At 47.7% G+C, this 24,960-nt stretch overlaps 2 protein-coding genes across 15 annotated transcripts in view; one reads left to right on the forward strand and one right to left on the reverse strand.

Moving 5' to 3' along the window:
* Window positions 1-18,871, forward strand: part of DCAF4 (DDB1 and CUL4 associated factor 4) — a 40,835-nt gene extending 21,964 nt beyond the window's left edge. Inside the window, exons 9-15 of one of the 11 annotated variants that reach the window (XR_003433724.1) lie at window positions 1,384-1,463; window positions 2,547-2,645; window positions 2,768-2,865; window positions 3,952-4,125; window positions 4,481-4,595; window positions 6,465-6,709; window positions 8,762-8,871. Coding sequence is in view for 10 of the 11 variants with exons in the window: in XM_027111680.1 (XP_026967481.1) it covers window positions 1,384-1,463; window positions 2,547-2,645; window positions 2,768-2,865; window positions 6,465-6,709; window positions 8,762-8,888; window positions 9,538-9,717 (829 nt within the window). In the remaining variant the exon portion in view is untranslated. Of the gene's footprint in view, window positions 1-1,383; window positions 1,464-2,546; window positions 2,646-2,767; window positions 2,866-3,951; window positions 4,126-4,480; window positions 4,596-5,375; window positions 6,063-6,464; window positions 7,509-8,761; window positions 10,040-18,771 lie in introns of those variants that run through there. The other 10 variants (XM_027111687.1, XM_027111688.1, XM_027111680.1 and 7 more) reach the window with 10 other exon arrangements.
* The window catches only part of ZFYVE1 (zinc finger FYVE-type containing 1), a 47,935-nt gene continuing 36,047 nt past the window's right edge, over window positions 13,073-24,960 (reverse strand). For all 4 annotated transcript variants that reach the window (XM_027111676.1, XM_027111675.1, XM_027111677.1 and 1 more), the window contains exons 5-12: window positions 22,727-22,833; window positions 20,602-20,710; window positions 19,019-19,116; window positions 18,817-18,934; window positions 16,382-16,552; window positions 15,462-15,642; window positions 14,816-14,929; window positions 13,073-13,315 (exon numbers count right to left, since the gene is read on the reverse strand). In XM_027111676.1, coding sequence (XP_026967477.1) covers window positions 13,083-13,315; window positions 14,816-14,929; window positions 15,462-15,642; window positions 16,382-16,552; window positions 18,817-18,934; window positions 19,019-19,116; window positions 20,602-20,710; window positions 22,727-22,833 — 1,131 coding nt within the window. In that variant the 3' untranslated portion in view covers window positions 13,073-13,082. The remainder of the gene's footprint in view (window positions 13,316-14,815; window positions 14,930-15,461; window positions 15,643-16,381; window positions 16,553-18,816; window positions 18,935-19,018; window positions 19,117-20,601; window positions 20,711-22,726; window positions 22,834-24,960) is intronic.

A 24,960-nucleotide genomic window follows, 5' to 3' on the forward strand; every position in this document is an offset into this window, starting at 1 on the left:
AGGACCTAGACCAGGGAATCTTGGTGATAGGAGAAGGTCCAAGGATGGAACGCCAGGAGAGTGGTTGTGGAGGCCAAGAAGGAGTGTATAGGTAGAAATTGTGCTGCATGGCCCGGGGTAGGACTGGAAATCCTTCATCACATTTAGTATTAGGAGCTCACTGGAGATCTTGGGGAGAACATTTCACTGGAAAGGTGAGGGTCTGACCTGGATTTTAGTGGGTTGAAGAGTAAAAGAAAGGCAAGGAAGTGGGGATAAACACAGGCTCCTCTTGAAGCTCTGAAGGGAAAGGGAAAGGAAACAAATCAATCAGAAGACAGTCCGATAGAAAAGCAGGCAAAGGATATAAAGAGGCAGTTCACAGAAAGGGAAACGCAAATAACTATAATCAGATGTAGTTCAGAGAAATGCAAGTTAAAAGGAGATATTTTATGCCCATTCAGATAAACACGATTTTTAAGGTCTGATAGTGCCAAGTTTTGGCCTAGGTGGAGAATGGGGGGACATGCTGGTATAAGTAAATGATACAGCCGCTTCAAGTTGGAGATGCGTGTACTTTACAACCCCCCAGTTCCACTCTAGGTATAGCAGTGTTTTCAAACTGTGAGTCATGACCTATCCTATAAACTGTGGCCCAGGAAATCAACTTATTGAGCAGCTTTTTTTTTTAATGAAATAGGTTAGAAAATATCAGTTTCATATTTAGTAAGTGTAAATATTTTATGAAACTTTTGTTTCAAATGTTTGTGTGTATATAGCACACTGTGGTGAAAAATGAAATTCTTAACCACAGATGTAAGAAACTGTCTTAGAGAAGCCTCCCATACATGGGAGTGGGAGACAGGAGGATAGGAAGAGAGGCTCATTTCAGCAGCAGAGGGGGAAAAAAAGCGAAAACCATCTCAGTGCTCATCAGCAGGAGACTGGATAAATAAATTGTGGTCTGTTCATACAAAGGAATGCTCTGCGGTGAAAGCAGATGAACTGGAGTTACAAATATGAATACAGTTGCATCTAGGAGACAATGCAGGTGGCGCTGTTGTAGGAGATTCTGTGTGATGCCATTTACATGCGTTTTAAAATCAAACACATAAATGTGTTCTTTATATTGTTGATGGACAAATGTGTAGTGGAAATATTAAGGCCTAGAACTCAGACCAGTTTTAGAATAGCGATTCTCTCTGGGTGGAGGAAAGTTAAAAGGGGGCCTTTAACTGTGTCTGTGACATTTTATTCCTTTTAAAAAATCTGAAACTAAATATGGAAAATGTAAACATGTTAAATGTGGATGATGGGTATTAGTATACCTTTTTCGAAGGGTACTGATGCCCCTTCTCCTCCCAGAGGAGACTTGTACTTGGCTGTCCTTAACGGCTTTTCCAGGCTGTGCCTCATGGGAATTGCAGAGACTCCAGGCTGTGCCACCCTGCTCCCAGCGTCATTGTTTGTCAGTAGTCATCCAGGTACAAGGGGTCCTTTTCCTTTGGACAAGGAGGTGCTAAGGGACATCTTTGTCCTTTTCCTCCCAGGAGCTGCAGCCAACAGCAGCATAAGCTCCATGGTGATGGCTTGGACAGGAGGGGTGGGAACCATGGGCTGGTGAGCCCAAGTCGGAGCTCGCAGGGTGGGGACAGTCTGCAGAGCACCTGGGAGGATTTCTTAAACCTGACCCAGGATTTGTACTAGAAGTATGTGCATCTTCACCTATCCCCTCCTTTTGGGTCATTTCAGCAGCCGGAACAGTTAAAAGTGTGTGTAACCAGTACAAGAGATGAAAATATGTATTGGGGCTGCCTATATAGATCGCCCAGAGAGCATCTGTTAAGCTCCTACTGTATGGCAGGTTCTGTCAGGGATACTTACATTCTGTCTGGCTGAAGGCAGTCCAACTGCCTGGCAGCGTTCTGGATATTAAGTTTTCAGTCTTTCAGAGAATTAGGATCAATTAGACAAGGATCAGGCCTCTAAGAGTGCAGGCTTCAGGCAGACCTGACATGAATCCCAGCTGTGCCCCTTACCAGTTTGAACAGATCGCTTAAGCTCTCTAAAGTAATACCTGCCCCCTCAGGTAACATGGAGGATTAAATGATTTAACGCGCACTTACCCTGGTGCCTGGCATTTCATCATACAGCAAGCTCATGAGGTGGGAGTATATATTATCACCATTTTACAGATGAGGAGACTGAGGTAAAAAGAAGTTCGGAATTTCCCTTACAAAACCAAAAGATGGTGTGAGAAGTCAGGATAGTGGTTCCCTTTAGGGAGGAGTGAGGAGGGTAGTAATTGGGAGGGGACAGGAAGGGTACCAGGGTACTAGAATGTTCTATTTCTTAACCTGGGTAGTGGTTACATAGCTATACTTCACATAGTATACGTTAGAGTGTATACTATGACTTGTACCCTTAATGTATGTTTTATCAATTTAAAGAAATTATTTTTGAAAAAAGTTTGAGACCACATAGCTGGAATTGAAACCCTCCTATCTGACACCATACTGCCTCCCTGATAGCTGTTAGTCTTTCTAACACTACTACTGTCCCCTCAGCAGGAGACCGGCCTGGCATGCTCTGCAGTTTCCGGATCCCCGGGGCCTGGTCCTGTGCGTGGTCCCTGAACATCCAGGCAAATAACTGCTTTAGTACAGGTGAGCTACGGCTGCCTCCCCAGGTGCCCAGGGTAAAGGATTTCACAGACCCTAAACCCCTGTCCACAGTCCCTCTCCCCACACCTCGAGTGACACTGTCCGCCCATCTCCGTCTCTGTCAGGCTTGTCTCGGCGAGTCCTGGTGACCAGCGTGGTGACGGGACACCGGCAGTCATTTGGGACCAGCAGTGACGTCTTGGCCCAGCAGTTTGCTGTTATGGTTGGTTGGATTGGGAAGGGCCTGATAGAAAGTTTCCCAAGAGTGAACATTTTGCTGGATTGGAATGGGATTCCCCTGTGTGGAGTCTAGTCCTCCTCCCTCTTTTACAGGGAGAAGGAGGGCACCAGAAGTGATTAACGGGTTACTTGGTGAATAAGTCAGCACTGAATGAAATTTGGCTGATCCGGAAGGGCGTGGCTCAGCTGCCTTTAAACAACTTATGAATTGTTAGCAATTCTTGAGTACTTGGATTAGCCAGCAGGACAGTAAAACTTTTTAATGTATAAATTAAGTATGTCCCAATTCATAACACTTTTATCTGCAGCTGTCAAGTTACACATTTTATAAATTTAAAAATCAAAATTCTAGTCATTACTACGTTTCAAAGACTTGACCTGTAGAAAATGCCACCTTTCAGGCTTCCGTGGTGGCGCAGTGGTTGAGAGTCTGCCTGCTGATGCGGGGGACGCGGGTTTGTGTCCCGGTCTGGGAGGATCCCACATGCCGCGGAGCGGCTGCGCCCGTGAGCCATGGCTGCTGGGCCTGCGCGTCCGGAGCCTGTGCTCCGCAACGGGAGAGGCCACAGCAGTGAGAGGCCGGCGTACCGCAAAAAAAAAAAATGCCACCTTTCTTTAAAAAGGTGGAAGATGTGCCAACCTGCTTTGGGCAGTAAGCACAGAATTCATTATTCAGGTTTCTTCAGCCATCTTCCCACTCAGTCTAGGACCCCATGTCTTACCTGGATTTCTGATCTCTCTTACTCCACTCTCATCACCCAGCTTCTCACTAACGACCTGGGAGGAGTGGGGGCACACCCTCACTTCACAGGGAGGGGTTCAGGGTGAGGCCTTAGGGGCCAGTTGGCAGCCAGCGGGGAGGACACTGGAGGGACTCATGGTGTCCAGTTCTTGACCCTTTGATAAGGAGCCCTTCCATCTCCACTGAGGCTCAAACCCTAACCAACCTGCTCCACGCATACCTCTGACCTAGGGGCTGGGATAGGGGAGGGGAGGCAGGGGTGTATTCTGGAGGGCACACCCCTCCCAGCCTTGGGAGGGAGGTACTGAGCAGGCCCCCTTTCCGCAGGCTCCTTTGCTGTTTAATGGCTGTCGTTCCGGCGAAATCTTTGCCATTGATCTCCGTTGTCGAAATCAGGGCAAGGGCTGGAAAGCCACCCGCCTGTTACATGACTCAGCAGTTACCTCTGTGCAAATCCTGCAAGAGGAGCAATGCCTGATGGCATCCGACATGGCTGGAACGGTACGGATACCACTGACTTTCTCCAGCCGCTGGAGCCGGCTCTGGGTGGGGGGAGGGGCTCTGCAGGAGAGACCCTGACGTCAGATGGCGGCCGGGGAAAGGCATCTGGAGACCAGGTGAGTTGGGAGTTGTGCGGGGCAGCTGCTTTGCTGCCCGCTGGGAGCCCAATCTGGTCTGAACAGACGTGAAACTGGTCATGGTGCTTTTGATGGACTCTGTGGCTCGGGGGTTTGAGACGTATTTTCTAACTTGAAGAGGTCTTGGAGACCACCTCGCCCTCTCTGGCTTCGTGCCTGGGCTTCACCAGTGTACCTGTTGGACCCTCCCTAACCACCCCTTGTGCTTCTTCCCACAGATCAAGCTGTGGGACCTGAGGACCACTAAGTGTATTAGGCAGTACGAAGGGCACGTGAACGAGTATGCCCACCTGCCCCTGCACGTGCATGAGGAAGAAGGAATCGTGGTGGCAGGTACCTGGGGAGGAGGAGATCATCCCATCAAACACTGTCCCTTAGGAGCGCCAGCAACTTAAGCAGATAAGGGAGAAATTACTCTAAAACGAAACTGAATAAAGGGGATTTTGGACAGTTGGGGTCAGGGAGTTAAGATGGGATGTAGAGTTGGACATTAGTAAGCAACAGTTTTAACACTCACCAGGTGGATAGCCCTGTGTCCCCACGTGACTGGGCAAATGTCACTTCAGTTACAGATGAGGGAGGAGCAATAAAACAGTGGTTTAGGAGCCCTGGGTGTGGAGTTTAAGCCTATTCACCAGGTCAGCATTCAGTGTGACCCTCAATCCCATCGTGCAGCTGTCCTGTCGAAAAGCTTGGGCTCCCTGTTCTTTGTGCTCCCGTTTCCACCAGAGGATGCTAAGAAAAGAGATGGAGGTCATTGTAAAGGAACCTGGTTCCTTTAACACCACTGCTGTGAACCCATGATTTGTAGAATAGAAGCAGAGCTTTCTAGCAGCAAACCCCCTTGAAAGGAGTTAACAAGTTGATCACAGATTATATGATTATTTGGCAGTTTGACAAACGAAATAGTAGGCCCTTGGCATTAAGGAATATGTTTCCAGTCTTCACAGATGTCAAATTTTCTAATTCCTACGGAAAGTATTTATTTGCGATGAAACTTTCTGTGGCTAAGAAGTATCACTTGGCTAGAACTTCCTTAGACTTATTTACTACTGTCACCACCACCAGTAATTAGCTTCCTTAAGTCTGTTTTCCACAAATTTTCATCTCCAGAGAGTTTCTGTGTTCTGGACAGTAGAAAAGATATGAGCCTTGTTGAGAGGCAGATGTGGGGAGTGGGCTGGCTGCAGTAATCCTTGAATTGTACAACCTGAATGAACCACAGCTAAGGTCAGAGTCAACTCAGATGGTCAAAAGCACACTAAAATCCATGATGCCTAAGGTCTGCCCTTCTCCCCCTGAAGATCTCCAGTAGCACATATTTCCTATCTGAGTTGCTGTAACCAGTGGTGTCAGGTATCAGATTCCTCTCAACTATGAACCCTGAAAGACTATGAAGTCTTATGAACTGAATCATTAAACCAGAAAATGCTCTGGGGAGAGTTGTCACCTGATTTGTCCCCAGGATGTAATGAAGTTATGAGATCTTCCTGGTTACTCTCATAAAAAGGAAATCAGCTGCATGTCATCTAGAACAGGTGGCCTGGGCTCCCTCTTGAATAGCCCTTGTCACCAAGAAAAGCAGAATGGGTCACCTGATAGCCAAGATGCCCCGTGAACACCCCAGGGTGTCACAGCCAGCCAGTGCATCTTGTCACTTTGAACACCTGCAATCAGTGGTTCTAGAGCACCAGGGCAACCTGTAACTTTAATTTTCTTTTTCTTATTCATTCATTCATTCATTTATGGCTGCGTTGGGTCTTCGTTGCTGTGCACAGGCTTTCTCTAGTTGCGGCGGGTGGGGGCTACTCTTCATTGCGGTGCGTGGGCTTATCATTGCGGTGGCTTCTCTTGTGGAGCACGGGCTCTAGGCGCGCAGGCTTCAATAGTTGTAGCAGGCTGAGTAGTTGTGGCGCATGGGCTTAGCTGCTCCACGGCATGTGGGATCTTCCCAGACCAGGGCTTGAACCCGTGTCCCCTGCATTGGCAGGTGGATTCTTAACCATTGCACCACCAGGGAAGTCCTGTAACTTTAATTTTCAAAAGGGACATCTTATCAGTAGAAATAATTTCCATTTGTGAGTTTGTTTGGCTCATGTGAAATCACCTTTAGCCCTTAGGAATCATAGAAGCCAGGGCCACAGGTACACAGGCTCTCTGCATTCTCTCACTAACTTGCTGCGTGTCTTCCCTCTTTCTTAGTGGGCCAGGACTGCTACACGAGAATCTGGAGCCTCCATGATGCCCAGCTGCTCAGAACCATACCCTCCCCACACCCCACTTCCAAGGCCGACATTCCCAGTGTGGCCTTCTCTTCTCGGCTCGGGGGCTTCCGGGGAGCGCCAGGGCTGCTCATGGCCATCCGACAGGACCTTTACTGCTTCTCCTACAGCTAATTCTGCAGGTTGCAGCCTGGAGAGCCGTGGATGTGACTCAGGGGAGCATAGGTAGCCATATTTTTGCCACAATTGCCATTTTCAGTGAGGGCATTTCAGATGGATGCTCTTGTGTATGCATATCCCATCCGTCCAGCTGCCGGGGAAAAGGTGCTATATGTTACGTGGAGACACTTCAGTTATTTCAGTTAAGATATGGGTTCAAGAAGCTTAAAAGTCCTTTTCATAAAAGGTACCTATTTCCTTGTTGAATTCCTTAGAATAGTTCCTCCACCTTTTTTTTTTTTTTTTTTTAACAAAAAATACTTTTCTAAGGGCTGAAGATTGACAATAACTAAAGCTGCTGCTTTCACCAAAAGCCCTTTCAAGAAGCCTAATGATGAAACTGGGTGAGACTGTTGACAGTCAGTGCCTGGGTCCCAGAAAGACATGCATCTATACTTGAGAAAGCCAGCTGGAGAGAAGGGGGAGTCATTTATCTGAGTCTCTAGAGGTTTTACGGCTGAGTTGGGAATCATTAAACTAGCCTTCTCAAACTCACTCGATAACCAGTGTCAGATCTCTGGGATTCTCATTCATTACCATGTATAGGCATTGTAAGGAAAGATGGATCCTTTTAGATGCTAGACAGGCCTTAGCATGCATATGTTGAAGTACCTTCCAGAATGTTAGGTACAGCAGCTCCTGTTTCTATCATGGTGACCTGAATGTCAGATTCAAGGACCCCATCTCAAAGAAAATTGGCTTTGACTTTTGTAATCTAGGAGAAGCAGTTTGTGAGATGTTTATACAACGCGTTAATACAAAGAGCCTTTCTACCAAACAATAAACTAGAACGTAGAAAGAACCAGACATGGCATGTTGCTTCTGTTAATGGTTTAGAAGATCGTGATGCTTGGCTGCTGTAGCATCAAACCAACATCTGCTCAAACCCAGTGTGAGGAAGAAACTGAGACCAGTTTTAATGGCTCTGCTGGAAAGCTTCCACTTGTTCCTGTGCCCCAAGAAGCTATGGACTACCTCAGCAGGCTCCCTGGCCCAGGGTGGGTTCAGCCTATGGGATGTAGCAGCAGGAAAGCAGAAGGCAGAAGACTGAGGGATTGTTAGTTCCCTGACTCCCCTTCTGCTGGGGTGTGGTGGGCTGTGGTTGTGTTCCTCTACCCAAGTCTACAGCTTCTGCTGGAACACAGCTCTCTGGATTCCAGTAACTTCTCTCCATTTGTCCCTTCAGACCTACGGCTAATAATTGCATCTCACTGTTGCTAGCCCAGGGTGCTTCACCAGTTGAACTCTCTTCAGTTACCCCCTTGAGTGTTATGCATCTGTGTCCTGCCAGAACCCTACTAGGTACAGAGAGAGCAATCCAAAAAACATGAGAGTATCAGATTGGTCATCTGGTAGATGAGCAATATGTGACAACAAATACTTTTAGTGCCTTAGGTTTTATAAATAACTTTCCTCCACCTTAGCTGACTTGATCCTTAAAACAACGTATGAAGGAGGTAGGACAGTAGTAATAACATAAAAATTATTAGCATCATTTTCTGGGCACAGAGAAATTGAATGACTTGCCTCCACGCAGACCTGTTAAGTGGAGAGCTGGGACTTGGAACCAGAAGAGATCACGTTCTCTACTTTCCACACTCCTCTATTTGCTGACAGTACTTGTGTATCACACACAGCTAGTGCTAAGGAGAAATCACAAAGTGGCTTGGTGCGAGTGTAAACATGCAGTGCTAACGTTTCATATTTAATTGCTAAGTAAATGAACTTTTCTGGCACTCACCAAAGACTAAGAAGCTTGCCAGTTACCAAATTTCTTAGGTGTTTGTTTAATCTTTGAGACATCACCCCTGTATCTTTACAGCCTTGGCATACCGACCTGCACATAGGTCCCAGGAAATAGCTGTATGATTGAAGGGTCCTGGTGACCGCAGTCACAGCAGGGTCTTTTGGATTAATTTTGGTGACGTGCCCCTCCCCAAGAGCACAAAAAAGCATAAGTGCTGAGCCATGACCCTAATATCACTCATACTTTTGCCCCCAAAGTTAAAAGTTCTCACAACATACTAGTTTGTTCATTACATGATCTGCTCTTTACAGTCACTGGTATTGCACCTCTGGTGAAGAGCCTTTGCCACTATTCTGTACTATTTCAATGGAGCTGTGGCTATTCAGTCCAACTTTGATCTCACAGACAGTGGAGACGACTGACTACTCAGAATACCTGGTGAGTTCTGACATGTGGGGCTCTATCCCTATATACCTCCCTAACTCATCAGCTGTGCCATAGCCCAAATTTCTTGCTAGGCAAATACAGTTGTCAAAGAATTAGTTTTATGTTTCCCTTAGGCTTTTAAGAAAAGGAGGTGGGGGACATCTTCAAAATCTGTTCTTTATCTTTAGTGAGCAGTCACTGCACCTAACATTTGGTCTAGAGCAACAGTCCCCAACCTTTTTGGCACCAGGGACCGGTTTTGCAGAAGACAGTTTTTCCACGGACCAGGGTGGGGGGCGGGGCGGGGGAACAACGGCAGATGAAGCTTCGCTTGCCCGCAGCTCACCTCCCGCTGTGCGGCCCAGATCCTAACAGGCCACCAGCCAATACGGGTCTGCGGCCCAGGGGTTGGGGACCCCTGGTCTAGAGTATATGAGAAGTGGTTAAACTCGGCAGAGAAGCTGATTAAGCATTTTGGTATGTTTGCTTCTTAGTGTCCCAAAGATTAGTATGTTGCACAGTCTGGAAGCATTTTTCACTTGCAGGTCTGTTAGGGCATTTTGCCCCATTCCCCAGGTGACAGTGAAAGGTAGCGAATGAGCAGGGGGTGGTGGCAGCAGCACTGAGCTCCAATAAACCCTTTGCTGTTTGCTTGCTGTAGCCTTCTAAACAGATGAGAACAGTGGCACAAACTGGTTGCCAGAAATGTCCACAGATCAACACTTGGTGTCCCCCAACAAGGGCACCCAGAGACCAAGTAAGCCCCACTTACCTGTCAGCCCTCGATCTGCCCTGGTCTAAATCTTCCATGTTACCACCTCTGAAAACAACTGCAGGCTAAACTCAGTTTCTTCTTCCATTTCTCCATTCATGTATGTTAGTAAAAGCCTTTCCTTTCATTTTTATTTATTTTCTTTGGCCACGCCACGCTGCTTGTGGGATCTTCGTTCCCCGACCAGGGATTGAACCTGGGCCATTGGCAGTGAAAGCACAGAGTCCTAACCACTGGACCTCCAGGGAATTCCCTGGGCCCACTCCTTTAAGTCTGCCTCTCCAGGCCACCCACCACATGGCCACTGCCACGGGAATGACCTTCCCAAAGATCCCTGCACTCAACGCCTTCTTGTACCTCGGAATAAAATGTGCGGCATCTTGAGATTTGATCACATGTGCCTCACCCTGTTGCCCCTTCTCCACCTCCCACCTGGTGCTCTCAGGACACATGTTACAAGTCCCTCCGTCATCTGGGCCTCTGCTCAAGCTGTCCTCCACTCCTTTCATCTGTTGAGTCTCAGCTTCACAGAAACCTCGAGGAAGCTTAGTTTCCCCAGCACTTGCCACATCTAGACACTTAGTATGTTGAATGAACCATTTTTGCCAGCATTATTCCCTTTTAATTCTTAGAACCCTACGAAGCACGTGAAGGTCACTCCTATATACCAAAGAAAAAGCTGAGAATAAAGCAATTTGTCCAAGGTCTCCTGCTAATAAGTAGCAGAGCCAACGGGGTCTCCTGCTCAAGAAATCTATTAGGCCCCATGTGTTGGAGGGAATGGAATTTTTACTTTTCCTCTGGAAGTTTAAGATCTCCTTAAGATAATTTTCTGGGACTTCCCTGGTGGCGCAGTAGTTAAGAATCCACTTGCCAGTGCAGGGCACACGGGTTCAAGCCTTGGCCTGGGAAGATCCCACATGCTGAGAGCAACTAAGCCCATGTGACACAACTACTGAGCCTGTACTCTAGAGCCCATGAGCCACAGCCACTGAGCCCGTGTGCCACAACTACTGAAGCCCACGTGCCTAGAGCCAGTGCACCGCAACAAAGAGTAGCTCCCGCTCGCCGCAAGTAGAGAAAGCCCGGGTGCAGCAACAAAGACCCAATGCAGCCAAAAATAAATTAATTAATTTGGGGGCTTCCCTGGTGGCGCAGTGGTTGAGTCCGCCTGCCGATGCAGGGGACGCGGGTTCGTGCCCTGGTCCGGGAGGATCCCATATGCCTCAGAGCGGCTGGGCCCGTGAGCCATGGCCGCTGAGCCTGCACGTCCAAAGCCTGTGCTCCGCAACGGGAGAGGCCACAACAGTGAGAAGCCCTCGTACCGCAAAAAAAATTATTAATTTTTTAAAAAAAGAAAAGAAAAAGATGAACCCTGGGTATGTAGGGCAAGAAAAGAGAACCTTTGGTTATTTTGACACCGGGTTACCTTCTTTTCCTCTACCGGTCTGACTAGTGTAAGGAAGAGAGTTCGGAAGACTTTTATGCATCCTCCCTATGTGGTCCAGCATCCTCCCATGCTCAGGGGCGCCCCTAAATGACAGAACAGGAGACAGTGGATAGCAGTTGTTCAACAGGAGCTGAACAGACAAAGCAAGGCAGGGCAGAGGAACAAAGAGCGACAGGTACAAAGCGAGAAAAGTCTTTTCCCAGGGTTTCCATAGGTCACTAGTAACACCTACTCTCTTCTGTGATGACAGAGGATTTGCCGGGGAATAAACTGAGGTATTTACAGGTAAAATATACCTCTCACTTGGCTTCTGCTCTAAAAGCCACCAGCTACTTTCTTAACTAGAAAGAGGTAGCAAGATACACGGATGAAGTTAAAGGAAAGAAGCAGCACAGTCCATATTCCGCAGGAAGATTCCTTTATAACGGCGAATTTAATAATACACAGTACTAGAGCAGGGCCTCGGTCATAGGCCATAGGAGGCAGTAAGGAAGCAGGTCTGAGAGGGACCAACACATTCCAGGGCTCACGTTACAGTAACACTCACGCCACGCACCTCCCTGAAGCTCGGCCCACCCACCAGTTCAGTCAAGAACTGTGTCACTTTTAATTCTTCATTTTTGGCCACTGACGATAAAATCCACCATGATGACAGCATTTCAGCACAACAGTCTCTTTCCAGTCACAATAGAAATGGATGTCCCAGCTCTTGAGAAACAAAGTTCATCTGATTTCTCTTGCCAGGACCGGAGAGAGAATTTTTTCTTAGTGGTCTGTTGAAATATTTATATATACTTAAAAAAAAAAACCCACTAACAAACAGTCTATTCTGTGCTCTGTTTCCCTGGAATATTTCTCATGATCACCCCTCCAATAGCTAGAGGGGTTGTGTGTCTGGGAATAAAGAATTAAGATGCTTCAAAACAAGCAAAAACCCTAGTGCAACACTCAGTAGATGGTGGGCTCAAGGGGGTTGGTAGGGGAGGGAAGCAGGTGCTCTATTTCTGGGCAGGGAAAGCCAAGTGCTCGCATAGACGGAAGCATCAACAAGCAGGAAACACTGGGGAAGGCCCATCTCCTTCCGTGTTCCCCCTGTATGAGGGCCATCGCGTCACCTGCACTTGGACTTCTGAGGTCTGAGGCCCGTACCCCCCACCTGCCACCCATCCATGACCTGCATGCTAAGCTGGGTGGTCTCTGACCACGACAGGCCTAGGCAAGGAATTGGGATCCAACTCTGGAGGGCCCAGGGAGATCCTCCACAGGCTATCCCAAGCGAGAAGTACCTGGGAAGCTCACTTGCCCCAGCAGCTGAGGGGCATGAAGGCTTCGAAGGCTCGGAAAGAAGCAGCAAAAGGTGACTAGCAATGCAGTGGCCTTGGACATGGCTCGGTTTTGTGGGGAAGACCTGCTGCCACTGCCACCTGATTCTGTGCTGGGGACAGACTGTGCAGGTCTTCACAGCCAGCAGCAGCCTGAATACACTCCATGTTCCTTTCATATGTATATACAGGGTGTGTGTGTGTGTGTGTGTGTGTGTGTGTGTGTGTGTGTGTGTGTGTGTGTGTGTGTGTGTGTGTGTGTGTGTGTGTGTGTGTGTACAGGGTGTGTGTGTGTGTATATACAGGGTGTGTGTGTGTGTGTGTACAGGGTGTGTGTGTGTGTGTGTGTGTGTGTGTGTGTGTGTGTGTGTGTTATATGTATAACTTTTAACTGAAATAAAATGCGATGGATTCAGGTTCGTTCCCCTTCGCTATAAGCTGCTCGGTCCCCTGCCCTGAGGGGTTCGTGCCTTCAGGCCCGCCACCAGGCTCACCCTGGCTCGCCATCTGTCCTACCCCCCACCGTGGGAAAGTGGCCTCAGGATGAGCAGAGAGGACACATACCACAACAGGTGACCAGGAGGAGGGCCTACCTCAGCGAGATTTCATTTCTAACCCTGAGAACCTAAGGAATTGTGAAGGACTCGGAGAGGGAGCTGGGGTTAAAGGTCACCAGGCTTTTTATTGCAGTTAAAGCAGACTCGGACAGGATGGTCCCAGCCTCGAGAGGGGACAGCCCGTCGGTCGTGGGAACACTCGTCACAGAAGCCCTGTCCGCAGGCCCGGCAGTGGTGCTTGGAAAGCTTGACGCTGAACTCCTTCCGGCAGTTATGGCAGTGCAGGATCTCATGGTCTGGTACCCAGTACGCCGGCCTGGCCGCATCCTTCACCAGACCTGCAGCACGGAAGGAACCATGGCAGGCGGCACACGTGGGACCCATCACCCCGAGTTCCACGAGGCAAGAAGCCATCCGCAGACACTTCACTGGCTCTCAGTCTAACTGCACACAGATCACCCCCTTCCACCCAGGTCTCCTTCACCGCCTACCACCCAGGTCAGGATCTCTGGGGCTGGGACCTAGGCACTGACATTTGTGTATCTACTGAGCTCTCCAAGTGAGCCTAAAGTGGGGCTGAATTAAGAACCAATGGAGTAACAATAAAGAAGTTTAGGCTTTGGAGTCAGGACATACCTTCACCCCAGTTCCACTGAGCCTAAGTCAGTTGGTAGCTGCGGGATTAAGAAGTTCCTTAAATTCTCAGGGCCTTAGTTTACTCATCTTTAACAACACACCTTCAAAAGTGGTTACAGGATTACAAGAAATAATGTGTCTGATGCACTGGGACCCAATGGCCCGTGAGGGCTCAGCAGGTGAGCACCTGTGAGCACAGTTGGCAGACTTTGTGCCAAGGGCAGCCCCTGCCTCTCCCGGTTACCCCTGAGAGCAGATGCAACCTGAGCATCAAGCCTCGACAAATCCATCTATGCCCACACCCTGAAGTCAAAAACTCATCATCAGCTCATTCTGTGAGCCACAGTGATTAAATCTAATCCAAGCAGTTTCCATCACACCCACCCGGGAACCCTGGTCTCTCCCCTACAATGGGCTTAAATACCCTAGGCCCGGCCAGCCCTGCCTAAGCCCTCCACACGCTGGCGGGGCTTCCCTTCCTCTCCCTCTTCCCATCCTGGTTATAAGCACCCCTCACATTCAGAGGTGAGTGGCTGTCTTAAATCTTAAAGGAATAACAGTTTGGCTGGTGTGGCGGATTAAAGACAGCCACAAATTCTTTGATAACCTGCCCCCTCCCTCGAATCTAGGCAGGCTCTGTGACTACAGCAGACTGTAGCAGAAGAGCCAGTTTCTAGGCCCAGGCCTGTCTCAGAGTCCTGAGCCACCATGTAAGAAGCCCACCACCACTGGAGAAACCATGTGGAGAGGCCTGGAGAATATGGGGAATGGTGGGGGGAGTTCTCCTGAGCCCAGCCTTCGAGGCATCCCTGCCAGGCTACCCAGCATGTAAGTGAGGTTGGCTTGGCCCCTCGAGACCAGTCCAGCTACCAAACTGGAAAATCCAGCAGTAATTCCAGTCAATGCCACTTGGAGCAAAATAATTGCCCTTCCTGTGAGACATGATAAAATGCGGGTTGTTTTAAGCCTTTACATTTTCAGGTAGTTTGTTATGCAGCAATAAATGATATAAGAGGATGGCCTCCAGGAATAAACATGAAACCACCAAGGTATTCAGCAGAAGCAAATGTAAATTTTCAGTCACTTCCTTGCTGCCCAACTCAATCTAGGTCAGTAAGACTTTGACAAAACAACAGCCCAAGGCACTATGAAAGCCCTCATCCCACATACACTGCACCCAAGAGAGGCACTGCCAGGCCCACCTAGTGGTATGTCAATGGCTGTCACCACAGCTCCCAAAGTGTTCTGCACGGCCTCGCCCACCTTCCGAGCAATCAGCGTCCCGCCTTCATCGTCTGCCTGTGCCTCAGTAACATCTGCAGACAATGATGAAGGAAAAGCTGTTATCTCTTAGTCATTTCCCAAATGGAAAACTCAGGGGCAACAGCAGAGCATTCTGGATGCTTCTCCCAGGGTACCACTGTGCTGTCCTGCAAGGATGGCAAGGGTCTGGGCTATGGGCACCAACACTGCAGCCGGTGAGATCTGTTAGTCCTTTACCTTAACCCTCTGGGGCTATTTTATAACCTTCCTTTACAGTGAGCCAGAAGGGTTCAAGGAGCATGACCTAGAACCTCCTCCAGAGATAAGACTCAGTCTAAAGCCTGTGGTAAACACAGGACAGGTTTAACACGCCCCCCCCCCCCCCCCGCCCCGGAAGGAATAGCACCCCAGGACCCTGTTAACAAAGAGCTTAGAGGATAACTGGGCAAGACCGGGGAGCAACTACTCTCAGAAGAGTGACGTGGTGAGGAACAGGGTCAGGCAGGTGGGAGTCCCGTTCCCAACACCCAGTGCCAAGGAGAGAGGTTCCCCCTCCACCCATGCAGTTCCCGGGCCCCACGTTACCTAACTGGGAATTCCTGGCTTCATAGCAGTTGTCACACACCCGCACGGGCGCAGGGCCCCAGCCCCGCTCGGGCACTGGCCGGGTCTTGGATGAACAGCTGTCACAGAAGCCCTCCCCACAGGCCCGGCAGTGATGCTTGGTGTCGTTATCTTTAAAGGATGTAGCGCACTTGTTGCAGCTCTGTTCCAAGCCCAAAACAGAGAGGCAGGTAACATTCATGTCTGCTCAGCTGAGAAAGTCAACCCGGGGGAGATGCCCAGTACCATCTGGGAATGGCAGGACCCCGATGATCCCAAAGGATGGGACCTAAGATCTCCAGCCACATGAAAATACCCACTACTGAAGCACAGCGGTGATTAACATTTTCTTCCAAGAAGTGCCTGGAAAGGTACCAAATCCATCTGGCTGAGTCACAGGGTTCCAGAAGGGACTACACCAATCCCAGCTAAGAGAGCCATGAGGATTCACTGCTTTCACGGCTTCTCAAAAGAGCCTCTGGGAAGCTGATGAGGAACGGGTTTCCTGTCACAAGTGCTTGGGCCAAAGCTGGGTGCTCCCTTTCTGTAGGTGCCATGAGGTTTATGTCTCAAGCTGAGGATGACCCTAAATGACCTCTAATGGCCCCTTTTCCTCCAGATTCTATATGTATGACCTCAGACATCTGACCAATAATAACTGGCTCTTGCAGGGAAAGAAACTAAAATCCACCGCAAGGAAAATACTTGCAAAATAACAAAGGGAAATCAGCGGGCAAAGAGGACACTGGCTGCCTCAGCATACCCCACCCTTTCCAACACTCTGAGAGCTAATCCGAGAGAGAAATTCAGAGCCTCCCTCACAGAGCAAGCTTAGGACAGGGCAGAGCGGCACAAGCAGAATGGGCCGTGCCAGGGATGCAGGGCATCCTGCCACACCATACCAGGATCTGGGAGTTGGGCCTCCAGTAGGCAGGGGCGATCTGGTCTGTCAGCCAGGACGTCACAGCCTTGGTGGGCCCAAGGCTAAGCTCAGACACCGACTGAGCCATGAAGTTCATCCCATCCAAGAGGCGCTGGGCAGCATTGTTGTTGTCCTTCAGAAATCCATCAGTCTGAAATGAAAATGCAGGTTCCCATCATGCTCTGGGCAAAGGGAGTAAAAAGAAGGAGAGAGAGGGGTCTCAAACAAGTTATACATTCATCACAGCCAACTCAGAACCACAAACTCCCTGGCAGAGAAGAACGGGGATGGGCCAGGAATCCCTCTGGCTTCTAGACAATATCACACCCATGAGTCATTGCTGATATTATTATTCTCTTCAAGGTGACCATAACACTTGGTGTACAACTGTTCAATTCAGAACTTACTTTGCTGTAAGTGAGATACACAACCCAGGAAATACTTATGTAAAGAGGACACCTCGGGCTTCCCTGGTGGCGCAGTGGTTAAGAATCCGCCTGCCAATGCAGGGGACACGGGTTCGAGCCCTGGTCTGGGAAGATACCACATGCCGCGGAGCAACTAAGCCTGTGCACCACAACTACTGAGCCCACGTGCTACAACTACTGAAGACCACGAGCCCGTGCTTCACAACAAGAGAAGCCACCACAATGAGAAGCCGCGCACCACAACGAAGAGTAGCCCCCACCTGCTGCAACTAGAGAAAGCCCGAGCACAGCAATGAAGACCCAACGCAGCCAAAATAAGTGAATAAATAAGAGGGTTAACATAAATTATTAAAAAAAAAAGAGGACATCTCTTCCAGGAGGCCTCCCACCCCAGACTGGGTTAGGAACCCTTCATCTCAGTTCCTCTAATATCTGCACATCTCTAGAAATCCTATTTCCACATGTAAGTGCAATGTCTCTTTATACATCCAACTCCCTATTAGACTGAACTGAGAACAATAATCCTTTTTCTTTTTTGTAAATATCTTAGTTCAGTTCTGGGCACATGGTACTCAACAACATACGGTGATGAATGAGTGAACACAGAGAAGGGGAGGAGCCTATATTCCCTAATCCCAAGGACTATGAGGAATACAGCCTAAAAATAAACTGGTATTACTGTTTTCTTGGAATATAAACTACCACAAGGATGATAGCTTTTACAAGAAAGAACACAGATCGAAAACAAAAAATATTGATCAAAGAAGTCTAGTGAGAAAGTTATACTAGTTCAAGACCACGTTAAATCCTTGGGACAGAATGGCCTGGACCATCATGTCAAGGGGACGGCCTGCAGAAATAAGACCACACTGCAGTAACCAATTCCAGTGCAGCTGGAAACTGGAAAGAAGATGACAAAACAATAAGGAAATCTTCAGTTCTCTGGTATCTGCAGGATCCAGGAAAGCTAAAAGGTGGATCTGCAGATAGGCCTATTAGGCTGACCGGAATCACCCAGCAAGGGGAACACCAACCGAGTAAAATAAGTCCCTTAGAGAAAATCGCTTATCTTTCTTCCGTGAAGGAAAAAGGTTTTGGATGTGTTGTGACTGATGGGTAATTCCAAGTGTGAATGGTGGTTTAATGCAGAATGAAAGCACCATATCACTGCCTCATGAACAGATTTGTTTTTCCAACATCTTGAATTCAAAAGTCAAATTAAAAACAGTAAAGGTCCATCCATAGTAATTCCGCTTCTCAGAATATACTTCAAGAAGAATATACTCCAAAACAAAGTCTCTCTTACATGAAGATGGTCACTATAGCATTTTCTTCGATAATAAAAAAAAAAATCATAAACAGCATGAATGAAATCGAACTGTAATACTAGACAGAATATTACACAGTAATTACAAATGAGAACTGTGAAAAGTGAAAACAATGTAGAAACAAAGCAAAACTGTGTATGAGAAAAAAGTGGCACACAAATTGTAACTGCATCTATACAAACATACACATACGGAAAATGAGTGAGGAGAATATGAAAAAATAAAGTTTTATTTGCTAAGGCAATGTAACTATACAGCAATTTTTAGTTTATTTAAAGTTGTGCTTCTAGGGACTTCCCTGGTGGTCCAGTGGTTAGGACTCCACGCTCCCAACACAGGGGGCCTGGGTTCGATCCCTGGTCGGAGAACTAGATCCCACATGCTGCAACTAAGAGCCCACATGATGAAACTAAGACTTGGTGTAGCCAAATAAATATTTTTTTAATAAATAAATAAATAAAGTTGTGCTTCTAATATTTATGCAAGAAGAAATGGAAAAAATTTAAGGGTCTAGAACAAGAAAGGCTCTCCAGATCACACTTTCCTAAACCACCAGTATATTGAAATTCATGGTTAACCTTAATTGTAAACAAGTTCTGCTTTCCCACACACAGGACTGGACAATACAAGAGAAAACAGGAAAATAAAACAGCTCTTACTCCAGGCCACACATGCACAATCTCTGTCCGCACCACGGTATCCACAGGATCTTGGTTTCCAAACCAGTACTGCCGGCTACGATAGACCACGCCACAGTTGGGACATTCAATTACGTACCTACAAGGAAGGCAAATAGATACTGTAACCCCACCAGGTGCCTGGAGAGACAGACACACCAAACAACCGGTAGCTGAAACTCACCCAGACCAGGCATATTTTGCGAGACCCATCCAGGGGGAGTCGGTGGAAGCAGCCGTCTTGGGCACCACGCTGACTTCGTTGCCTCTCTCGTAGCAGGCCTGAAACATGGAGCACTCTACCAGCTTCTACTCTGTCCACCAGACCCCCTGGCCTCTCCACATCCCTGTCCAGCCCCACTGCCCACAAACCACACCAGCGGAGGGTTTACAGACCCTGAGTTTAGCACAGCAGAAGAAAGTCTTTCTCTAAAGAGGTCAGTGCCCTAATATATACAATGGAATATTACTCAGCCATAAAAAGAAACAAAATTGAGTTATCTGTAGTGAGGTGGATGCACCTAGAGTCTATCATACAGAGTGAAGTAAGTCAGAAAGAGAAAAACAAATACCATATGCTAACACATATACATGGAATGTAAAAAAAAAAAAAAAAAGAAAAAGAAATGGTTCTGAAGAACCTGGGGGCAGGACAGGAATAAAGACACAGACGTAGAAAATGGACTTGAGGACACGAGGAGTGGTAAGGGTAAGCTGGGACGAAGTGAGAGAGTGGCATGGACATATATACACTACCAAATGTAAAATAGATAGCTAGTGGGAAGCAGCCACATAGCACAGGGAGATCAGCTTGGTGCTTTGTGACCACCTAGAGGGGTGGGATAGGGAGGGGGGGAGGGAGACACAAGAGGGAGGAGATATGGGGACATATGTATATGTATAGCTGATTCACTTTGTTATAAAGCAGAAGCTAACACACCATTGTAAAGCAATTATACTCCAATAAAGATGTTTAAAAAAAAACCTCGGGCTTCCCTGGTGGCGCAGTGGTTGAGAGTCCGCCTGCCGATGCAGGGGACATGGGTTCGTGCCCCGGTCTGGGAAGATCCCACATGCCCCGCGGCTGGGCCCGTGAGCCACGGCGGCTGAGGCTGTGCGTCCGGAGCCTGTGCTCCACAACGGGAGAGGCCACGACAGTGAGAGGCCCGCATACCGCAAAAAAAATAAAATAAATTAAAAAATAAAAAAAAAAAGGAAGTCAGTGCCCTAAATGATTATGAATTGAATGTATACCCATCCCGGGCCCCAAAACTGAGCTATAAATTATATCCCTGTCACAGACAGGAGAAATCCATCAAAACTGGGTTTCTGAACAGCATTTCTGCTCTTAAGAATGAATAGTCAATGTATGGGAATTCCCTGGCGGTCCAGTGGTTAGGACTCCACACTCTCACTGCCAAGGGCCCAGGTTCCATCCCTGGTCAGGGAACTAAAATCCCACAAGCTGCGCGGTGCAGCAAAAAAAGAAAAGAAAAGAAAAGAAAAGAATGATAATCAATGTAGATGGCCCTTACGTATATAAGCTCAACAAAATAAGGGGGATTGAAGCTTAAAAAAATAAACCAAGGAGTCCCCAGCAACAGACATGTGAGTTCTTATGGTTAGAGCTGGAGAGAAGTTCCAGAGATATTCAATTTGAGTATGAAATACTTTGGGATGCAGCAAAGAATGGTCCCAAGCCAGTCTTCCCAAAAGGAGAGTGTGGCCGGCAAGCCAACTGCTAGGGAAGAAGCTGGGTGGACTCACCTTGCAGGTAAAAACCCGGTTGTCATACTGGTGAGAGTATCTGCAGCGGCTGTTGGCTTCATGAGGTACTCCTTCTTTCCCATGATTCATGCTGTTCTTACATCCAGCCCTGAGTGAAGCCCAAAAGCTGACAGTGAAGCCGCCAAAAGGAGCCAGCGCCGCTTACGCTGAAGAGTCTCTGACCCTGAGCCAGACCCAGGGCCAAAACCAGAGCTCCAGAATTAACCAGGCCCTGAATACTGAGCAGAGAGAGGGCAGTTTCTTTCAGAAACCCACGTGCCTCTCTCACACTTGCAATCAACATCACTACACAGGTAAAGCAACTATTACTCTTGTGTGAGGAGAAAGGGCCAAAGGAGTAATCTCTTCTTGGAAAACCACCTGGTCCCTCAGTAGGAACAGAGGAGCCAGAAGACACCACCTTGACCAGATATGAAACCTGAATGGCCCTCAGGGAACTCAAAAATCCAAACAGCATGAAATGGGAAGTTTAACCAGAACAGGCTGCCAAGATGTAAAACAAAAACCGACCCTCAAAATTTGGCAATGCATAAAAAGGAGGCTTAAGCTGAACAAGAAAACCTTCCAAATGAACAGTGAGCTCTGCTATCCTGACAACGCAAAACCAGGGCCTGGGACTTTGGAATTTCACTGTGATAGAAGGAAAAGTTCTGGAAACCCTAGTGAGGCACAGTTAACATGGAAAAGTGACAATCTAACAGATCCTAAGCCTCCTGCTGGGCTCATGGGGCCCGCTAAAGGAAGGCAAGTCACACTGGCAATTACCATCCCTCCTTCCTCTCCAAGACAATGCCCTCTCTCCGTAGCCCAGACTGTATAATCGTAGCCCAGACTGTATAATCGAAGAGCCAAGTCCTTTTTACAAACCCAGAGCCAAGGTGGTGACCCAGCAGGTGGCCTACAGGGATCAATGCAAAAAGGCCATTCATAACAAAAAGGGTTCAGGTCTCCTCTGTATGGACGAATGTGAAGGACAGGAGCAGAAGTCCTGATGAGAGCAAAGACTGCAGTGGTGAAGGGAGTGGAGAGCTGGGGGAGTGTCTGCAAGACACAGTCTGCAATCTGACCCAGACACACTGCATTTAAATCCCCTGGGCTCCATCAGACAAGTCACCAGACTGTGATTGAAGAGCCATTAACGGCTCAAATTAATCCAGTGAGCCTCAAAGTGTGGTCCCCATCCAGCAACATCAGCATCACCTGGGAACGTATCAGAAGTGCAAGTTCTCAGGCCCTACATCAGACCTACTGAATCAGAAACTGGGGGCAAGGCCCAACGATCTGTTTTAACATGTCCTTCAGTTTTTTCTGATGCATGCTAAAATCTGAGAATCACTGCTCTGTTCCCCCGTAACAAAGTGTGATCCATGGACCAGCAGCACAGGCATCCCCTGGGAGCTTGTTGGAAATGCAGACTCTCACCCAGACCAGCTGATTCAGAATCTGCATTTAACAAAATCCTGAGGTGATGCATACGCGGATTAAAGTTTGAGAATACTGCCCTAACTCAATGTTCTCAAGTGAGCTGTGTATCAGAATCATCTGAGGAGCCTTTTAAATGCACCAGTGCCGAGGCCCCACCCCAGATCTGTTAAATGAGAACCCCTGGAGGTGAGGCCCAGGCCTCAATAATTCTGAACGCTCACTGGATAATTCTAATGTGCTCTAAGCATCTGCCCTCATTGTGAAAGCAGTCAACTAGGAAAAATACCTACCCTAGTGCTTTGCACACACCGGGCTACCAAATATTAGGTGAATGGATGGAATGACTACCATTGAAAGCTCTGGTAAGAGAAACATAGAAAAACAGGCAACCTAAAGTTTTCTGTGGTAAAAATTACCCAAACCAGTCAATTTTACATCTAAACCAGGTTGGAATCTTCAGGGGATTCCTCATAACCATGTGTCCTGGGATCCCCTGCAACCTCAGAGTATGGCCCCCAGACCATCAGGATCACCTGGGAACTTGCTAGAAGTACCCCATCTCAGCCCCCACCCCACCCTTAAATCACAATCTAATTTAACCAGACCCCACATGATCTGCATGCACTGTGAGGTCTGCAAAGCACCGTTCTGAGTCTCTTTGCCCAAGATGGGGACTTACCCGCAGCTGAGGCACAGGACAGAGCAGGTGAAGTACTCATCTGGAAAAAAGGAGCTGTGTGCCATCTGGTCATCGGGGATCTCACCGCTGAAGCGGTCGCTCAGGGCCTGTGTGAAGGGAAGGTGATACATGAAGGGACACGGCGGACAGCCCAGAGCTCTGGCCCTTGTACTGCTTGCCTTTTTTTTTTTTTTTGAAATGAACTTTATTGATTATTGTTTTCCTTTTCTTCTTTGTTTTTTCCCACACCGCCCAGCATGTGGAACTTGGATCAAACCCACACCCTCTGCAGTGAAAGTGCAGAGTCTTAACCACTGGACCACCAGGGAAGTCCCACTGCTTGCCTTTCTAATATGCCCTCACTGCTGGCTTATTTCTTATGGGCTCCACAGCTAGAAGAGGGAAGCCAATGACTTCTGCTCTTTACCCTAGACCTTCTTGGCCCGACTTGCACCAATCCTCACCACAGGAAACCTCAGAAAGAACCGGCCCGTTTCCCACGAGGTCAGAAGTAAGCAAACAAAGTTACCGTTCTCTCCTAATTACCATGCAAGTTATAAACACCTCACACACTCTCTGTCTTTCATTCAAAACCACCAGATATTGACTAATGTCCACTTCAACTTTGTGAAGCTGGGACCAAAAAACCAACACTAAAGAAGGTGGCTTGTCTTTCAGTCAGAGGCAGGCAGAGCTGAGAAGTGAGCTGGGAGTTTCCTGGGCATCTCCACCAGTTCTAACCAAAGGTGCTCACTGGAGTTTATGAAACCACAGAACTATATGTAGAATAAGGGTTATCAGCCAAAAAGCAAGGAGGAATTATTATAGGTTCTGGCAGTCTTTTATCAACTACAGTAACCTAAAAGACAGCAAGTGGCCAGGACTTCCCTGGTGGCGCAGTGGTTGAGAGTCCGCCTGCCGATGCAGGGGACACGGGTTCGTGCCCCGGTCCAGGAAGATCCCACATGCTGCGGAGCGGCTGGGCCCATGAACCATGGCCGCTGAGCCTGCGCGTCTGGAGCCTGTGCTCCGCAACAGGAGAGGCCACAGCAGTGAGAGGCCCGCGTACCAAAAAAAAAAGACAGCAAGTGGCCAAAATAAATGCTAAGAAGAAAGATAAAAGTATTTGCAGAAACAAACTGAAAATTTTATGTTTAAAGGCAGCTTCCATTTCTAAACCTCTGTTTTCACTCACTACTTTATATTGAAAGCATTCTTCAGGCTGGTTTTTTCCTTCTAGGCCCTTACTCGTATGCAGTGGAAAAAGTTATATAAATTAAACAGAAATGGGCTTTCCAGGCTTTAAAAATTATTAAATGCTCGCAATTCCAAGCTTCTCTCAATCCCTCATTCTGAGGCAGCCAGGCACTATTCAGGGGAAGAGAAGTAACAGTAGCTTAAAACAAAATGTTACTTCCTTTAGTAAAAAGGCAAAAGAAATTTTAAGATGAGACTTGGAAAAGGGGCAGATTAGGTTTTAAACTAAGGTTCTCAAGCTCTAAATGGAATTTCACTTAAGGAGAACTTATTTATTAAAGTTCCTTTCCCTTTTTTCAATGAAACCTAATACCCTGAGTTGTAAACGAAGTGTTTACAAAAGCACATGCTCTCAATGTTGAGTCAGGTCAGGTGTTCAGACAAGAGTAGCGGCAAAGAACGTGTCGAACTAAGGGTGAGGGCCTCACCCACGTGCATTAAAATTCAGCTCCTGCAAGGATAATGCACAGGCTTGTAAGACACCATCTGCCAGCGATGGCCAACCAAGTGGCAATCCTTGACTCAGACCAAAAAAAACAGTCTAATAATACATGTATGTCCTGTTCTCTTGGGGTAATTCTGTAAAGAGTAACAGGGAAAACAACTAAGATTTTGAGAGAGACTATAACGGCATATACCTATGAATATTAAAGAGAATAAACGAGAAGCAAGGCAAGTAGAATCACTTACTAGCCTACACGGTCCTCCTCTTACTTCAGAATGTGACCCATCTTTCGGGGACCTTTTCCATGAAGCCTTCCCAACCACTCTAGAAAGACCACGCTTTGCCTTCCCTGAGCACCTGCCGTCCTCAACATCTGAACCACGTACTAAGTGATGAGGTGATGAGGCAAAAGCTATGAGCCTGTTATACGTATTTTACCTCCCAGACTAGATCACTAACACCGTGAAAGACATTTCCTACCTTTGTATCCTCCTCTCACTCCGAGCAAATGTCCTAACAAGTACTCAACTAG

This window comes from Aethalodelphis obliquidens, unplaced genomic scaffold (genome assembly GCF_003676395.1).
Source record: "Aethalodelphis obliquidens isolate GAN/ISIS:26980383/991018 unplaced genomic scaffold, ASM367639v1 scaffold10, whole genome shotgun sequence".
Classification (NCBI taxonomy): Eukaryota; Metazoa; Chordata; class Mammalia; order Artiodactyla; family Delphinidae; genus Aethalodelphis; species Aethalodelphis obliquidens.